The sequence below is a fragment of the Rissa tridactyla genome, chromosome 9, assembly GCF_028500815.1.
Source record: "Rissa tridactyla isolate bRisTri1 chromosome 9, bRisTri1.patW.cur.20221130, whole genome shotgun sequence".
Classification (NCBI taxonomy): Eukaryota; Metazoa; Chordata; class Aves; order Charadriiformes; family Laridae; genus Rissa; species Rissa tridactyla.
The window spans coordinates 26,798,529-26,816,752 of NC_071474.1; the positions used below are offsets into that span (position 1 = coordinate 26,798,529).

General features: G+C 50.0%; 2 protein-coding genes and 1 pseudogene across 2 annotated transcripts in view; 1 reads left to right on the top strand and 2 right to left on the bottom strand.

Moving 5' to 3' along the window:
• Nucleotides 1-6,207, bottom strand: part of TEX11 (testis expressed 11) — a 41,910-nt gene extending 35,703 nt beyond the window's left edge. Inside the window, exons 1-7 of the mRNA XM_054214053.1 lie at nucleotides 6,047-6,207; nucleotides 5,785-5,969; nucleotides 3,591-3,675; nucleotides 2,348-2,427; nucleotides 1,849-1,929; nucleotides 1,646-1,765; nucleotides 89-169 (exon numbers count right to left, since the gene is read on the bottom strand). Of these exons, the coding sequence (XP_054070028.1) occupies nucleotides 89-169; nucleotides 1,646-1,765; nucleotides 1,849-1,929; nucleotides 2,348-2,427; nucleotides 3,591-3,675; nucleotides 5,785-5,969; nucleotides 6,047-6,077 (663 nt within the window). The 5' untranslated portion in view covers nucleotides 6,078-6,207. The remainder of the gene's footprint in view (nucleotides 1-88; nucleotides 170-1,645; nucleotides 1,766-1,848; nucleotides 1,930-2,347; nucleotides 2,428-3,590; nucleotides 3,676-5,784; nucleotides 5,970-6,046) is intronic.
• Nucleotides 6,208-6,270: 63 nt separating this feature from the next.
• LOC128914675 (nuclear cap-binding protein subunit 2) lies at nucleotides 6,271-9,303 on the top strand. Its single transcript, XM_054214052.1, has 4 exons — nucleotides 6,271-6,485; nucleotides 6,679-6,860; nucleotides 7,684-7,822; nucleotides 8,541-9,303. Exons 1-4 carry the CDS (start codon nucleotides 6,399-6,401, stop codon nucleotides 8,637-8,639), a joined length of 507 nt encoding a protein of 168 aa, XP_054070027.1. The 5' UTR covers nucleotides 6,271-6,398; the 3' UTR covers nucleotides 8,640-9,303.
• Nucleotides 9,304-13,124: 3,821 nt separating this feature from the next.
• Nucleotides 13,125-16,322, bottom strand: LOC128914970 (serine protease 23-like; annotated as a pseudogene).
• Between the last annotated feature and the right edge of the window lie 1,902 nt (nucleotides 16,323-18,224).

Here is an 18,224-nt window from a genome sequence, read left to right on the forward strand (position 1 = left end):
TTATATGGCATATGTCATTCTTTAACATATACAGAGGAAAGCAGATTTTCAAAGTTTGGAATGATAAAGAACGGATGATTTCACTTACCTCTTTTGGTAATTTCATCAACATATCTTTGCAGCGCTGCACACACATCACCGCTTTCTGAAAATCCCCTTGAGCAACTGCCTAAGCAAGCAGTAGAGCATGCCAACAAACCGTTAGTGAGTAACATGTCTTTAAAATTCATTAAAAGAATGATTCTCTAAAATAGCACTTGGCTTTTTCATGTTCAGTAAAGCCAGGTTTGGGATTAGATATCTGTCCTTACAGTGCTACAATAATTCTGCATATTTCTACATATTCCCAGATGATAAAGACATCCAGAAAAGCACTGCAGTCCTTAGGTAGTGTGAAAAGGCCAGAGGCCTTTTCATTCAGATGTTAAGATGATACAACAGTTCAGCAAATCTTAAACCACGTCTCCAATAATTTAAGGTGATCCTTTGTCTCCATGATCAAATTAAAAATTCTGGCCACTGCTTAGGGAAGCTCTTGAGTATTTTGGAGATAGTACTCCCCTTCTAGATACTGAGGTTGGTGGTGTTATCAACAAATGCAGGCAACTACATTTTTTTCATATTTACACCCATATGTTTATAATACTCTATAGCATTGATAAAGTACTCAGAAACTTCAGCCAAGTACAACAATGCTTCACAAAACTTAGAATTTCTAAATTACATACTTTGAATTATTGTAATTTGTGTTGTTGATCCCCTAGAAAACCTTTAGCACTTTTTCAAACTTCTCTTATATTGAGCTAGGTATTTTTTTATAATTATCACCATGATTCCTACCTCACTGTATGATGCCAGAGTTTGAGACTTTAAAGAAAATATCAAAGTCATGGAACTCACTATTTCCAGATCTTGTCATTTTATGCTGATTCTCCCACTGTTTAAAGCCTTTATACGTGGAAAGCAGCATGCACGAGGTTATGGAAGAAAAGGTATTCATGCATAGAAAGATCTCTGATGGCATATAATATTAACAGCTTTAATGATGTTCATGAGTTTGCAGAGCCATGAAAGTTTTAAGTTACAAAAGACTTTGCACATGTGGCTTATAATATTTACTTGTTAAGACACAAACCTTGGCTATCTGCAGTCATGATGAATACTACCTCATATATTTTCAATCAGCCTAGCTGCAAATACTAGCACAGTATGATAAGCGTTCCAAGGTGACTAGTCTTGCCGTATACACGTTACACGAATGCAGTTTGGGGGACCCAGGCTCTACACCACTCCTATCCCACTTCAGTCAAGCACAGGACACCTTTGGAACTGACACGTTCATGATTCAGAAAGGTGGCTGTTTGTATGCTAAACAGCCATGCTGTCCAAATCACAGAGCAACAAATCTGAACTAGAAGATATAAACACCACAGCAGAACTGACTGTGATAAATTAGGCAAATTAAAAATCATTAAATGATTGCAACACTGAATGCAAACACGAGATCTGCTATCTTACATCTAAGTGCAGGAAATATATCCCTCAGCAAGCCTTCAACAGCAAGCATTCATACATGTAATAACTGGGTCAGAGTTTCCCTCTATAACCCTAGAGACTTATAAGGAAAACTGTGAAGAACACGTACTGATTCCGCCTGATAAGAGAGTACTTTGAAGAGGTTCTTCTCCACATCAGCTTTGTGCACGTGAATATCTGCTTCACCATCGCTCCCCTTAAGTAACTTTGCATACAGTTTTTCTATACTCTGGAAAACAAAGCACAGGCATTACCCATGGAACTTACAAATTAAGCGCATTTGTAAGAAATTAAAACTGGAAAAGGACTTACACTCATGGCAATCTCTAGAAATCCGTCAGCAAGATCAGCTTTTCCAATATCTATCCACCCTTTCCCAGTTTTCATACACATCTGAAGGAGAAAATCATAAGCGCTTTGTGAAAATGTAGTCACTTTCAAGAAAGGCAATGTTAGATCTCATCTCATTGATGCATATATCTAATGTAGGAGAGGGGTATTTCAGCTCTTCAATTTGTGACAAGCGCCTCACATCTGAATGAAGCCCTTAAGACGTAATGCAGCATAAGACTTATGGTGCCTTACTACACAATATTCTAAGATACTGAAATAAATGAACTTGTTGCTCATATAACAACTTACCATATGATAAAGCAAGGTAGCCCTGTGATAATACAGGTTGCTCTGCAGCATGTCTGTTCCTCAGAACTACAGGTATATTCCCCGGCCTTTCCAAAGCAACCCTAATAGGGCCTGAAGGTTTCCCGTGGTGATCAACTGTACTTCGTTGCTCACCCACCATTAGCCTTACCAAAATTTGTCTTCGAATAGTTCCCTCTGGAGGATCGATGCCTTCACAAAGGCACACCAGTCTGCAAGCAACAAACCGTACTGCAAGAAAACAGCGCAGACATTCGTAAGTTCCCTTTTCTCTTCTTTGTTTTTAGAAAGGCAGGCCCTGCCATATCTAAAAGACTGCTTGCCACTTTAAATTACAAGAGAGAAAATGGGAAAACTTCAGGAGCCTGAATTTTAGCCAACCTGCTTAAAATTGCTTTTTAGGCGGTAAGAAAAAAAAATATTCTCATCAAAATACCTATTAAGCACTTTAGAGAGAGTTTAAGTTAAATACATGGTATTCAAAGACTTAATTACGTTGCAGGTGCTTACAGTAACATGTCTTGAGAGCTTCAAAATAGCCTTCAGCAAAATAGAGAAATTAAGTTTAATAATCTTTACATTTTCAAAGTAAAAAGCAAAAATATTTTCAGGCCTTCCTTATACATCAGGGATGGAAAAGACACCACTTAATGTATTTAAAATAGCCTCTCCCTGGCCCTTCAGCTGTGATACAAGATCTGAGAACATTATGCTCTACAATTACTACTTATTTTGTGTAAACTTACCCTTTTCCCTTTACCTGACATAATTTATATGATGCGGATTATACATAATTTTGACTATAATCCCTCAAGACAAAAATGTAGGTCAGATATTGCAATCCTGCAGAACCACATAAAGAACAGATGGAGGGAAAAGACCAAAAGCTCACTTATGCTTTCCCCCAGCCCTGCTGCTGGCTCCAACCAAACCCACCAACTGTGTACCTGGCTAAAGCAGGGAAGTAAAAAGAGGATTTAGAGTTCTTCTGTATGTAAACATTGATAAAATTGTTACATTAAAGAAACAATCTCACTTGATATAAATTAAGCAACCAACAGTCTAAAATTTACATCTGTGTTGTTTCCATACATTTTTAAATTAAAACCATAGCATAGAAGGCAAATTACAGCTTCCTTTGGTCATATCACCCCTTTCCTGACGCTCTGGCACAGAAAGGGGGAGTGATAAGAATGCCTACACTGACTCTGCGTCACAAGGAGATCACTAATACACCAGCATGCTCCTTCCTGAGCTGTTTATACAAGCCCAGCTGTATATTTTCCTCTGGCTACACCCTAACAAATCCACAGCACTACATATATGCCTGTCAGCAGAGTTTTTCCACTACAGCACACAAAACACATTTAGGAAGGTACAGAACACATACGTACACTTAGCTCTTTGTTCATCACTGACAACAGAACCCGTGTGTTTGGTCACAGCCCAGTTCCACAGGTTTACTGCACTCTCTTCAACCTGAGTAGGAGAATTCCATTAGATTTAATTTTGACCTGGATTTGGGTCACATTGAAATTTACACCATCTCATGTGTATCACAGTAATGACTTGTCCATACATTTGTGGAACTTCCTTTTATGTTGGAGTCAAAGGTGGGAGTTTTCCTTGAAACTGTGACATCATCCCACAAGGAGATTTGGGATAGTGACCTGAAAACAGGCATGCAGAACAGACGACACTGCATTTCTTCACCTAAAAGCATGGATCATTCTTTCTATAGATCCATCATTTCAGAGGAATTATAAGCAGCTGGCAGGAAGCATATACTCTTTTCACAAGCATATTTCACAAGATATATTCAGTATCATGAAACGCTATTTCACATCTTCTGAAAACATGAGAGCACTTCTAAGATGAAGCAAGGTAAGAAAGAACATAACTGTAAATCCCAGGCTGACATGACGTGAAACTAAAACGAACTAATTAATCATATGACCAATAGCAAATACATGTCACATCATCCATCAGTGCCTTCAGCTCCAGTTTCAAATTATGCATAACAGCAAATTCTGTAAGTGAAGTGATGGACTTTGGAAATATTCAAATATGTTCCTAAACAAATCCCATTAATCAGTCATATTACTGAAATGTCCTAACCTGTGTTTCTACCAAGTCCTTTTCCAGACTTAGCAAAACATGACCTCGCTTACCCTATCCATCTGGGATGAAGTTTCCTCACAAACACTCATAGATACAGAATTTGTGCAACAGCACATCACCATGTCAAAAATACAACTGACTCAGTGGCAGCTTTCAGAATACATTATGTACATTTTAAACAGATGTTGAAAAATTTGAAGGAACTGGAAAAGAGCTGTAAGAATTATATCAGGTTTTAAAACATATCTATAGTAAGGCTTCACCGCTTTTGCCTATCAAAAAGAAAACTAAGTAGTTTAGTTATTTTAAATACCTACATCAGGAAACTTCTGATATTAGCAAACAAAGAACACAGGTACCGACTATATACTTTTGTTAAAAAGATGATGGAGTTCTACATAAAGGCAATAAGCTCCTTTATCAACCCACCTTGACGGGCTGCCCTTTCCATCACTTCAGATCCTAGTTTCCATGGCAGATCTTGCCTACAAATACATTCCTGCCTAACTAGGAGACATTTTACAGCCCCTTTTATTGAAGAGATCAGATTACAAAATAAGGATTTCTCCGTTCTTTAAAAATAATTTAGCCCAACTGATTCAGGAAGAACTGAAGGAGACTGGTTTTATGCTCCTGTATTTCTTTACAGACTACACTAAGCATACTTTCTGTTGAGACACTTGCCAACCTATCTTGCCACTTGTCACAAGCTTAGGACTTTCAAAATCAGTCTTCCTTACATGCAAATCGTTAGGAGTTAAATCTCTCTTCAAAACATAATTTTGGAGGAAAAGGCTGGACAATATCTCAGCTGGTCTTGTTTTCATTCCAGATTCATGGAATTAAGAAAAAATAAAAATCACCCACTCATCAGACTTTTTTTTTTAAAAAGGCCTTTTAAAGTAGATATTTACTACTTCTTAAGTACTCCTCTGGAAGAAATACACAGAAAGGAAAAAAACCTAAATTTAAAAACATGATAAACAACTACCTAATTCACTTTCACAATATATAAAATGAGTACTTCCCACCCTAATACTATGTCCTGGGTTCACCAGGCACTTAAATGACGTGCTTGCTTATTTTCTTCTTCCTCAAGTATCTGCTATGGTTATCGGGATGTGTGCTCAGGATGAGACGGACCTCTCCTCTGAGCCCCTACCAAACTCCCAAGGCATCAGCGTTCTGTGCTTGCATTCACTTAAAATTAGTTAGATGCTTACCGGAGAATGGAAATAATAAAAACTTTAACATCACTAAGATATCAGGAACTTTTCCCATTCTAATGCATGCTTTTACACTTCGGATCAGCATTGTGCATTTCCTTTTTAAATGTAACATTTTCCACTTTATTTTGGACGGTAACGCCATTGGGTTAAAAGATGAAAAAACCAAACGGCTTTGCCCACATCCCAGTTCTGCTGGCGGCCGAGGCTGGAGGCCGCGCCGGCAGCGCCCGCCACCAACCTGGGCGAGGGGAGCCAGGCACTCGGGGGCGCCGGGACCCTCTGTTTCCCCGGGAGGGATGGAGAAGGGCCCCCCGGCCGCGCTGCCGCCCTCGGCGGAGACGCTCCCCGCCGCCTGGAAAAGCTCCTCGGTGAGGGCGGCGATGCGGGACGGCGCCTCCTCCCTCAGCAGCTCCCGCACCAGGCCTATGGGACAGGACGAGAGGGGAGCGTCAGGTGCGGCCCAACGACAGGCGATCACCGGGAGGGGACCCGGGCCGTACCCTCCACAGCCGCCAGCCGCACCACCTCCATGCCTGAGGCCGCCCCTCAGCGCCGCCCGCTGTGAGGAGAGCGGCCGACGGGGGGGGGGCGGGGGGGGAGGCGCCACCGCGCACGCGTAGCGCCGCAGAGCATGCCGGGCCCGGCGCCACAGCCGCGTCAAACCCGGCGCTCCCGGCAGTTCGGCGCTCCGATTGGCTGTTCGGCGCAACCGCCCCGCCTCCCCGCGCCGAGCGGCAGGCGCCGGGGCCAATCGGGCGGCGCGGCGGATCGTCTCCTCAGCTTGCCGTCGGGTGGGCGCCGCGGCGGTTCTGGAAGGATCGCGGGGTCGGGGCCCGGCCGGCGGCGGGCGAGATGTCGGGGCTGCTCCACACCACCCTGAGCGGGCTCAACAGCGACTCCTACTGCGAGATCAGCCAGTATCGCGACCAGCACTTCCGGGTGCGGACGGGCCCGGGGGCGGCGGGGCCCGGGGCGGCGGGGCCCGGCCGGGGCGGGCGGGAGCAGCGCCAGAGGGGAGGGAGGGAGGGCTGTCGCCGGGGCAGGGCCGTGCGGGGAGGGCGGCGCGTCTCGGCGGCGGCGGGAGGGGCCCGCTTGCGCGCTCACCCCGCTGCGCGCTCCTCTCTGCCCGCAGGGTAGCAGGCAGCTGCAGGAGAAATCCCTGAAAATCTCCTCGACGCTGTATGTCGGCAACCTGTCCTTCTACACCACCGAGGAGCAGATCCAGGAGCTCTTCTCCAAGTGCGGAGACGTCAAGAGAATTGTCATGGGGCTGGACAAGATCAAGAAAACCCCCTGTGGCTTCTGTTTTGTGGAGTATCTTTTCTGGTTCCCTGCTGCTGCCAGCCCCATGTGTGTGGTGTCCACCTCTAGTTCCTCTCAGCACAGCGAGCTTAGCCGTACTGCTGTGGAAAACCTGAAAAGGAGTGACAGTCAAGTGCTTTCTACCAGGCACCCCCCTGTCAAACCTTGCTACTTCCCCGCCACCGCCCGAACTGGGAGACAGACTGTACAGTGGTGCTGTAGGTGAAATGTGCTACCGCTGCTGTACTTTCTGGAGGTGGCAGAGAGCTCCTTTAATACGTTAATTTCTGTGATGATTTTAGGACCAAAATGAGAACTGTTAAAATCGTCAGTCTGAGCTCTTGCGTGGCCAGAGCGCATATTAATTTTCTCACCTTAATTTTACACCTGAATAAGCCATGGCAGTATTCCCAAGCACAGGGTACACGCTTGTACAAGTTGTACCATGAACTATCTTAGCAAAGCTCTCCTGTGAGGCCTGCCCCTCTTGGTCAAATTCAGTCAAGTTTTATGCAGTATAAAAAGGCATATTACAGATTTCTTGCCCTTAGCAAGGCTTTAACACGTTTGTTTCATCTGCTTGTGAAATAAGTGATCCAAAGCTACTTCTTGTCTGTGCAGGTACTACCATTAAAGTTCAGCATCCTTTCTGAGTGGCGGCTGGTTTTAGCTGGGATTTATATGAGCACAGTTTTTGATCCTGTAGGGAGAGCAGGAAGAGTAGAAAAGGCTGGAAGGCAGGGTTTTTCTGCTTCTCAAATACAATAGTTCTTTCTTTTATTTTCCGCGTACCCAACAAAATAGTACACTTAATTCTCCTTATAGTATGCTTCAGATACTACACAAGAGCAGACGCTGAACATGCAATGCGATTTATCAACGGCACACGGCTAGATGACCGCATCATTCGAACTGACTGGGATGCAGGGTTTAAGGAAGGGCGACAGTATGGAAGAGGAAAGACTGGAGGACAGGTAAAGGCAATACCAATTTATACCTTGAATTTGATCCCCCTAAAACTGTTTTGCTAGTTTTGTCTCATAGAGAAAAATGTGTATAATGTAAAGATCTGATAATGAACTTTAGCCATTCACAGGTTGTTTTGGTAACTGATGCCTGATGTTAAAAGCTAGAGATAGAACCTAAGGCCATTTCTGTCCAGGACTCCAGACTTCCTGCAATGCAAGCAGAATGTTCCGTATCCCAAGCTAGAACTCTTAAAATGGTACAGAATTTGAATGGAGGGGCATAGCGTAGCTGCTAGGCCAATCTCATAACACAGCAGTTTGCCCTGGTGTGAAGGTGGGGTTTCTTTGCAGATTTCCAGGGGAGAGGGGGGAAAACGTTCTGGAGGCCAGTCCTGGCAATTCGGAAAGCTGGACTGGAAAGCTGAATGAAAATCTTTTGGGGTCTTCACAGAATCACAGAATGATAGGGGTTGGAAGGGACCTCTAGAGATCTTTGCTTCTTGTCTAAAAAGACCTCAGCCATCAGATAGATCCTCATTTGTCATTTTCAAGACAATTACCACTTTTTTTGAGCATTATTTGAAGAGTTTTCAAACGAGTCAAAGTGCTTCTGACCTGAACTTCAGTTCCCCACCAACTGAGCAAGGAGGGGATGATGATTCTGAAGTCTAGCAGCAGACAGGCAGTGCAGGGTACTAATATCTGTGTTACTTCTGTGTCACAGGTGCGAGATGAGTACCGGACAGACTATGACGTGGGAAGAGGTGGCTTTGGCAAGATCATTCAGATGCAGAAGGCAAATCATCAGCCCGCGATCTATTAATTGCCTCGTGGCTTCTAGCTCGTAGAGGACTCTGTCCTTCCAGAGCTAGCTCTGTTCTCGCGTTTTGGATTGGGGTAGGGAGGGAGATCCAAGTTCCAGCAAAAGGTGACCCTCCTTAGACTGTGGATATACACGTATTCATTCCCCCTTCCTTCTGGGCTAGAGAGGATGTTCTGTGCTGTTACAGGGCAACAAGGGGAAAAAAATGGACAGCTCTGCAGGATTATGGGTAAGAAGAAATGCAGCATGTCACACACACCTTCTGCTATGACATACTCTTCACGTTGCAGCGAAGCAAGTGGCTTCCTCTAAGCGGCAGCTGCAGCCATGGCTGTTCTCAAATGGAACTTCTTAAAAGCTTACCACCATCAGAGCCCTGGGCACCTTGTGGGGATGCGCAAGAGATTCAGGTTTCTAATTTACAACCTCATCTGCTTACAAAGCAGTATTGCTGTTTGGATGAGAGAAGTGGAGCAAGGTCTTAGCATCCACTTGGAGGTGCTTGTCTGCACACCTAGCCCTTGGGTTGGTCAGGGCCTGCAGAGCATTTCTCTTTATGATGCCCCCAGTGCTGCCTGTCTCTTCAGATCCTCACTGTTTGGCATGATTTTGTTAAAAGTTTCTTTTAATTTTTTAAATAAACAGTTTTATTGGGTGTGGCTGAGATGGGAGTTATTTTTCCCCCTAGCAGCTTTCATAGTGCTGTGCTGTGTGTCGGTAGTGGTGGATAACACACCGGTGATGTGGCTCCTGCTGAGCAAGTGCTCCCACAGCATCAAGGGTGTCTCTCCAACATTTCACCCCCCTTGCCCACTACGCTGGGGGTGGGCAAGGTCTTGGGAGGGGACAGAGCCAGGACAGCTGACCCAAACTGACCAAAGGAATATTCATACCATATGACGTCTGCTCAGCAATAAAAGCTAAGAGAAAGGAGCTGGGGTACGGGGTGGGGACCAGTATTTTATTATTACGACGTCTGTCTTCTGGAGCAACTGCTATGCCTACTGAAGCCCTGCTCCCCAGAAAGTGGCTGGACATCACCTGCTGATGGGAAATAGAGAATAAATCTTTAGTCTTCCTTTGCTTTCATGTGTGGCCTTGCTTTTGCTTTATTAAACTGCCTTTATCTTGACACCGGAGTTCTTTTCCATCTTATTTTCTCCCCCTCTGTCCTGCTGAGGAGGGCAGTGATAGAGCGATTCGGTGGGCACCTGGTGTCCAGTTAGGGTCAACCCACCACAGCCCTTTTTGGCGCCCAACACGGGGCACAAGACAAGGGCAGTTTTGTATGAAGCGTAGGAGTAGCTGTAGTAGTTATTAAGTAGCAAGGTTCTGTGTGGGTGGTGGATTTTGTTGGCTGCCCTGCTTGTCTCTATTTTGCGAGCTTGGGAACGTGCTCGTACAACAATGGCTGTGTGCTTTGTCCTGGCATTTGGTGGCCTTGCTGTGCCACGGGAGCTATCTTGTGGAGGGGATCAGGGAATACATCTCCCTCTTCCTACCCAGGATTGATGTGGGTCAGTTTATTATGCAGACTCCTGGGGTCTTTGTTCATCCTTACATGAGCTGCTTAATACTACTAATTAATACTGTTATGGGGTTTGTGGAATCTGGTGTCACCCTGGTGTAAAAGACAGCTTTTGGGTGAGGTGGCCGGTCCCCAGGTGGCAGGACGTGTGGAAGGATTTGGGCAGGTGCCTAGGGCGGTTATCACCTCCATCGCCTGGGACTTTACACCTGAACAGGCAAGTAACCTTGGCAAACTGATGCGCCACCTGATCGAAGGGTCCCGTGCCTACCCCAGTGAAAACCAGCAGTACTGGTTTCAGCTTGGCCTGTGCCTACCGAGCCACGGTTCACTCCTATCAGAGATCTGTGGTTAAAGCAGGGACCCAGACCACCTCTGAGAACACCTTGACTGAGCCTAGGGTGCAAGCTACATCTGAGGACATGATAGTAGAGATAGGGACCCAAACAACAACAGTTGCCCCAGTAGTGAAAAAGAAACGGTGGACAAGGAGGTGAGCGGGTCCATATCAGCGATTAGTAAGGGAGGAGGAAGAGGAGGAAGGGTTTGATCAAGAAGCTGATCCTTTGGCAAAGAAATTGGAGGAAGGAGTGAGAGAATTCAGACAAGTGGCAGAAACTACCCAGTCTCTGACCTCATCAGAACTTCGAGACGTGTGGAAAGATGACAGCCGCCAGCCAGGTGAGTGGATTGCTGCCCGACTGCTCTGATGCTGGGATAATAGAGCCGGCAGTCAGCAATTGGAAGGTAGGGGAACCCAACAGCTGGGATCCCTTGCTAGAAACTGGGGAGTTGAGAGAGGAATTGGAGAAGAGGCAGCAATTTGCAGTCTCTGGAGATGGCTCCTCTTTAGTGTGATGGCAAGATACCCATTCCAGAAAGATCTTGTGAACTGCCCGGGAACGTAGAGTACCGCAGATGGAAGCATCCAGTGCCTGAGAGAATTAGCAGTGCTGGAAGTCATCTACAGTGATCTAGACGATGAGGTCTCCAAAGAGACAGAGAATGACCTGTGCACATGGGCCATGTGAGGAAAGTGCCCCAGCGTCGCATCCTAACAGCTTGGCAGCGATGTATTGTGCCAACTGTGGAGAGAGTGTCTTCTCGGCTCCAAAACTTTGAAGAAAATCTCTGTCCCTCCTCATTCCCTATGACAGGCATTCTTCCCACTTCAAGAGCATGGCTGATACTCTCTATCCTGTTCTCGGGGTCCAAACAAAGGACCAGGGGAGATGAAAACCCTTTCTGATCTGTCCCCAAGAACCTTTCAGATCGGGCAGGTAATTCCGTTGAACAAGTTAAATTCTGTCTGTAAATTGGGTTTGTATTATGTAAATAATAGGGGTTGATCCCTGCCCAGTAACGTGTAATCATGATTTTTCATGCATTATCTCATCCGAGATAATGGAAACTGTTGCACACCCATCTGCAGACAATTTCAATTAGTTTAATCCTCACATTACCCCAAAGTCTTGATAACTGAGCGGGAGGGGGTGTTACATTTAGTTTGTTGAAATGCCTCCTACCTGTTTGTTTTGCAAGTCAGGTCGCTCTGCCTGTACAGCTGTCAGGTCTGGAAGGAACTGCATGTTTAGCTTTCGGCAGGTTTCAGCAATGACAAAGCGTTGAGAAGCCTGTGATGCGGGCTGACCCGGAGACGCAGTGAAGAGGAGCAGGACATTGACTCAAGAGCAAAAAATACAAGCAGTCATCTGTCCAGCCTGGCAAAGCAGCATCAGTGCGGGGTCCCGTGTGGAGAATATGAATTACAAAGGGCAAACACAGCAGGGAAACTTGGAAAACTTAAGGAAGATGGGGAGAGGTATCAGCTGTGAAACTCTGGGATTAGCAAAGGAATCTCTTGTGTATGAGGAAGGGAAACCCAAGGTGAGTTTTCAGTTTGCTAGTGGAAGAGCCTGGTGTGGCCTGTTGGACACATTGGTCCTATGGGTGTGACAGAACGTGCGTAAATATGTTCATTTCAGTCAGGTGCCTGGGCTGTTTTGTGACTGGAGAAGGCCTCAGTCCCTATTTTTGCAAGTTACTGTGATTTCAGCCCTACTCAGATCTCCCTGTCCCACTCACTTCGGTCTGGAGGAAGAGTGTCTCCTTCAGCAAGTCCCAAACCAGAGCTAGCAATCTATGCACCCCTTCCTCTTTCAACATAACCTTTGCAGAGATTTGTGCTGACTTTTATTCAAATACATGTATTTGCCTAAAAGAATCCACCTTAAATACTACAGCTGCCGTAAATGTCAGGATCCCTTCCTTCTACAGCAATCCCAAACAGAACCAGAGAGAGATGAGAAAGTTTACAAGTCAGTAGGTGCTTCCAGCCCTCAGCCCGTGCTGGCACGTGTAGGTACCCACACGGCACCATGCTGCATCCATCAGAAGAGGTGTCCTTGCCAAGAGCGTTCCCAAGCACGGTGACTACCAGAGCCCCGGAGCAGCCCCTCCTGCCCTGGCCGGGCTCCTGGCCACGGCACGCTCTGTGCCCAGAAGATTCAGGCTCCAGGGCTGCCTTGCAGACACCTTTCATCAGCACACAAAGGTCCTGTTAGGAGAGAAACCCCTTTGTCCTCACATTGCTGGGGCAATGCCAAGCTGGGCAGCGCAGCCAACAGACCGAGACCTGACCAGACCCAAGAGAAATCGGGTACAGCTTAACAGTAAGCATGTGGCTGCCTCTCCCACGTCGTGGGCCATTGACATGCTGGAAGCGGAGGCCGCTTTCCCTGGCCCACAGCCAAGCTCTTTCTGTAAAGAACCCTGATGCTGAGTTCATGCCAGCACCAACCAAAGGAGCTTAAACCACTCTTCAGGCTTCCCAGGGAATCAGGACTTGGGCTCCAGTGGGTTTCTGCTGGATCCCTTGTGATCTGTGGAGACCCTCTTCCTCCGTGACAGAGAACAGGATAAAGTGGAGCAGCTTTGCCAGGAAACGCTGCTTTTCCTCAAGCCCTTTGGCTGGGCTCTTGCACAGGAACACCACACTCAAAGCCATCTGCACTGGGGAGGGGAAGAAGCAGGCTGCAGTTCTCATTCAGACAGCTTTTAGAGTCCCCTTTCGTCCAGTAACAAATCTGAGCAAGCTTTAGAGCGCTCAGACAAACAGCAACATTATAGTTGTGGTGCTCCACAACCACTTCCAGCCACTGGTGCCCTGAGAAGACCCTGATCACCTTCCTCTACCTTTTGTGTCATATGGGGCCCCACTCTTTGCCATACACCTGGACGCACCAGGCCTGGCGTCACAGCACTGGTAAATGAGGTGGATCATCTCGTCCTCTACCCCACAGAAGCAGTAGACCAGTTTGCCCGGCTGGTCACTGTCAAACCCTGAGAAATGAATCCTTCTCCCAGACATCTCCCAGGCACAAATACAGGTTGGGCGGAGAATGGCTTGAGAGCAGCCCCGATGAGAAGAACTTGGGGGTGCTGGTGGACAAGAAGATCAACATGAGCCAGCAATGTGCACTCACAGCCCAGAAAGCCAACTGCATCCTGGGCTGCATCAAAAGAAGCGTGGCCAGCAGATCCAGAGAGGGGATTCTGCCACTCTGCTCTGCTCTGGTGAGACCCCACCTGGAGTACTGTGTCCAGCTCTGGAGCCCTCAGCACAAGAAGGACATGGACCTGTTGGAGCGGGGACAGAGGATGGTCATGAAGATCCGAGGGCTGGAGCCCCTCTGCTGTGAGGACAGGCTGAGAGAGTTGTGGGGGTTCAGTCTGGAGAAGAGAAGTCTCCGGGGAGACCTTCCAGCCCCTTCCAGTCCCTGAAGGGGGCCTACAGGAAGGATGGGGAGGGACTCTGGATCAGGGAGTGTAATGACAGGACAGGGGGTAACGGCCTCAAACTGAAGAAGGGGAGATTTAGATTGGATATCAGGAAGAAATTCTTGGCTGTGAGGGTGGTGAGGCACCAGAACAGGTTGCCCAGGGGAGTTGTTGATACCCCATCCCTGGAGGTGTTCAAGGCCAGGCTGGACGGGGCTTGGAGCAGCCTGGTCTGGTGGGAGGTGTCCCTGCCCAGGGCAGGGGGATGGAACTAGATGATCTTTAAGGTCCCTTCCAACCCGAACCATTCTGTGATTCTGTGATCTCCTCTGCTGCCAGAGCTGTCCCCAGCTTCGTGTGCAGGTGCCGAGATGGCCTACGCAGCTCCAAATGGGTGCAATCATAGTCCATGCTGACCGAGCCGGGGCCTCGGATCCAGCCCATGGGCACCTGCGTGCGCTGCACCCGAGCCCAGCACATCGCCAGCCTCCCCACCCTCGTCCTGTTGACAGCACCCTGCACCAGCATCAGGAAACCCACCTTGATCTTCTTGGCCCCCTTCACGTAGTCTTTGCTGTTGTGAATGCAGTGGGCAGCAGTGAGGAACTGCCACTCAGACACCAGCGTGCCCATGCAGCCCACAGAGATCTTGATGGTGGCAGAATAGGGGTAGTTTATCAAGAAGTGGCTCCCACTGATGGAAAACCACCTGTTTGCACCATAAATCTGCTGCTTGCGTCACACACGCTGCCTCCACCATCTCCTCTCTGCATTGCCCACCCGGGGACTCATTTCCACCATGGTGAGGGTGGGGGTGCCACTGGGGTACGCTGTCTCGTAAGAGAGGTACTCCTTGAGGTCCTGTGGGACCAGGGTGGCCTCCTGCTGGGCACAGGCAGCACCACAGACCATTGTCAGCTCCGGGATGGGCTGTGGCAAGAACCGCACTGTGGCTAGTTGCAGCGTGGACCAGGAACGAGAGCGGGAACCAGGTCACCAGCTGCAGTATCATAGAATCATAGAATGGTTTGGGTTGGAAGGGACCTTAAAGATCATCTAGTTCCAACCCCCTGCCATGGGCAGGGACACCTCCCACTAGATCAGGTTGCTCAGAGCCCCATCCAGCCTGGCCTTAAAAACTTCCAGGGATGGGGTTTCCACCACCTCTCTGGGCAACCTGTTCCAGCGTCTCACCACCCTCATGGTGAAGAACTTCTTCCTAACGTCCAGCATGGATCGACACATCTCTAGTTTTGATCCATTCCCTCTAGTTCTACCATTGCCTGACATCCTAAAAAGTCCCTCCCCAGCTTTCTTGTAGGCCCCCTTAAGATGCTGGTAGGCCACTATAAGGTCTCCTTGGAGCCTTCTTTTCTCCAGTCTGAACAACCACAACTCCCTCAGTCTGTCCTCATAGGAGGGGTGCTCCAGCCCTCTGATCATCCTCGTGGCCCTTCTCTGGACACATTCCAGCACGTCCATATCTCTCTTGTAGTAGGGGCTCCAGAATTGGATGCAGAACTCTAGGTGGGGTCTCACGAGAGTGGAGTAGAGAGGGAGAATCACCTCCCTCGCCCTGCTGGCCATGCTTCTACTGATGCAGCCCAGGATGCGGTTGGTTTTCTGGGCTGCAAGTGCACACTGACCGCTCATGTTGAGCCTCTTGTCTGCCAGCACCCCCAGTACTGGGAAGAAAGGAGAGTAAGAGAAGAGCAACCACCTGGCAGCAAGTCATCGTGCCAGACCTGCAAAGGCAGAGCAAGGCGAGCATTAAGCCTGCACGATTAGAGACCCGGCCACCTGCCGCGGCTCGGGGCCGGGAGGATTATCGGATGCACGCAGCCTCCTGCCAGCTCCTGGGTTGTGCATGCTTAAGCTGTTACTACAGAGAGCAGAAGGGTTGGGACCTGCCTGGAGTCGGGTGAGTAAAAGAGTGATAGAAATCTCACCCAGCACTGGCTTTGATCTCCTGGAGCTCTTCTGGCCGGTGAGGCCCTGCAGCACAACACAGCGCCGCTGCAGAAATATCACGAGCTGATGAGTTTGCTCTGTTGCGCCAGTGACCCTGTCTGCCCCGGGGTGGATTCGCCGGATTCCAGGGCTCGCGCCCCACTGATGGATGCGTCCCACCCGGCAGCTGCTGCAGCTCTGCTCCCCCAGCCCGTCACCTGCAGGGAGGAGGATCTGACGGTACCTGCTCGCTGGTCCGACAGGGAAGAAGGCCACGCATTAACTCCTCGGATTGAAGGACACGTGGCAGTCCGTGGGGTTATGAAAGCCACAGGGGACCGGCTGGAGCCAGGCGGGGAGGGAGGTGAGAGCCACCAGCTCTCTGCACCATCGCACCCTGTCCCACAGTGCTGCATCCCCGGCATGGCCCACGGCCACAGCACATTGCCGTCTGCTGGTGGCCGCAGCCAGGTCTCCACTGCAGTGCTGCCCCAACTGCCTGCCCCCTCAGCACGGCTCGGGCCAAATGCAGCTGGAGTCAACAGCCCTCCGTCTCCCCTTTAAATCCGGGGGGGGTGGCAACAGGGAGATCACAAACCAAGCCCAAGGAGGCCTTCCCGAGCCTCCCCCTTCCCCGGCCACTACATCCAGCAAGAGAGCACCAAAACGGGAGCCAGCCCAGCCCGTGCTCCTGCCCACGCTCTTGCCCGTGCAGCGGCACCGGCACTGGCACCGGAGCAGCTTCAGGCCTGTTTGGTTCCCCCCAGGGCTCTGCCAGCCGCGCCGCAGGGCTGGAGTCGCCCAGGAGCCCCACTCTGCTGCCTCTCAGGTGGAAACTGCGGGTCTGGGGGGGGCAAAGCACAGTCGGCTGTGTGCAGGGCTGGAAAGCGGAAAAGCCAGGTTCTGCTTTTTGCTGCCTTTTCTCAAACCAGAAAACGATCCCTTCCAGACTGGCACGTGAGGGGAAAGCCCACCCTGCAGCCCCCCAACCCCTGACACCCAGGAATGTGCTTCTTCGCTCACGGCCCCGCTCCACACAACGGAGCTATCGGAGCATCTCGGCAGGCCGCACGCAGGCTGGCATGGCAGCAGTTAAAGCTGTGCTGACAACACGCTGGGGCTCCTGTTGGGTGTTATTCACACTCCGACTGATGCACCGAGATGTGCAGCAGCGGGAAAGGCAGAGGCACTGCCCGGGGGAGGACGCGGGGCCACCCCTGGCAGCTCTGCCAGCCCCGATGGGGCGGAAGGAGGCTGTGGGGAGAGGGAGGCAGGGTCCCCCCACGATGGCCACCCAGGCCTGGGGCGGCCCCCCCCCCCCAGGCAGGCAGCCAAGGGCATAGCACTCGGCCTGGGCCCCGGGGCGGATGAGACTGCTGTGCTCCTGCCAGCGCCCACAGTGGGACGACACCGACCCACCGCACGGCACCCGCACGGGTTGGCGGCTGCCAGACAGCTGCCATGGTGGGAGGTGCCGTGGTGGGAGCTGCCCAGGGCTTCCAGCACCCTGCTCCATGTCTGGAGCTCTGCCAGCCCCAATGGGTGCCCAGGATGGGATGCCAGTGCTCCGTGGGATGGCCTGGGGACAGGCAGGGACACACCCATGGGCACAAACAGACGCACGGCCATGGGCATGGACATGCACACGTGCACGGGGACACAGGCACAAAGGGGGGGCTGCAGCAGTGCTGAGGCAGGGGGTGAGGGCTGCAGCCGTATCACAGGCCCATTGGCCCCTAGGCTTGGGCAACAGCACCTGAACCCGGGTGCATGGGTGCTGGGGGACTGCAGGCTTAGGGCTCAGCGGGGCCCCATGTGCTGCCCCCAGCCAGAAGATGCCCATGGGGCGGGGTGGTGGGACCCAGCGCAGCACAGTGTGGCACCAGCACCAGCGGGAAAGCTGGAAGCACCTGCAAGGAGCCAGTGCCTGCGCCTGTGGGCTGGAGCCTGGGGCTCTGGAAGGGCACCCCAGCCCGGGGCAGCAGGGCAGGCAGTGCCCGGCGTGGGGCCAGAGCGGGCACCACAGCCCCTTTTTCCCTGGGCACATCCTCGGGGCCAGGCTCGCAGCTCCAGCCCGGAGGCCAAGCGGAGTTGATGGCTTGGGGACCTCGCTGCTGACCGTGCAGTGACCCTGCTCCACTGCCAGTAAGCCGGGAGAGATGCCGGAACTACGCCAGATCTATCTGCCCTAAATTAGTTTATTTTGCAAAATTATCCATCAGGGCTAATTTAGACCAGATCAGAATCTGGGAAATCAACATCTTTTCACATGGATGCAGAGCAGCTCCCCTCCACGCTTCCTCTGCAGGGCACTGCTGGAGCACCCA

Coding starts and splice junctions, on each gene's coding strand:
- LOC128914675 (XM_054214052.1), top strand. CDS start 6,399: ATGTCGGGGCTGCTCCACACCACCCTGAGCGGGCTCAACAGCGACTCC. Junction 6,861..7,683: donor TGTGGCTTCTGTTTTGTGGA/GTATCTTTTCTG, acceptor AGTATGCTTCAG/ATACTACACAAGAGCAGACG. Junction 7,823..8,540: donor GAGGAAAGACTGGAGGACAG/GTAAAGGCAATA, acceptor TCTGTGTCACAG/GTGCGAGATGAGTACCGGAC.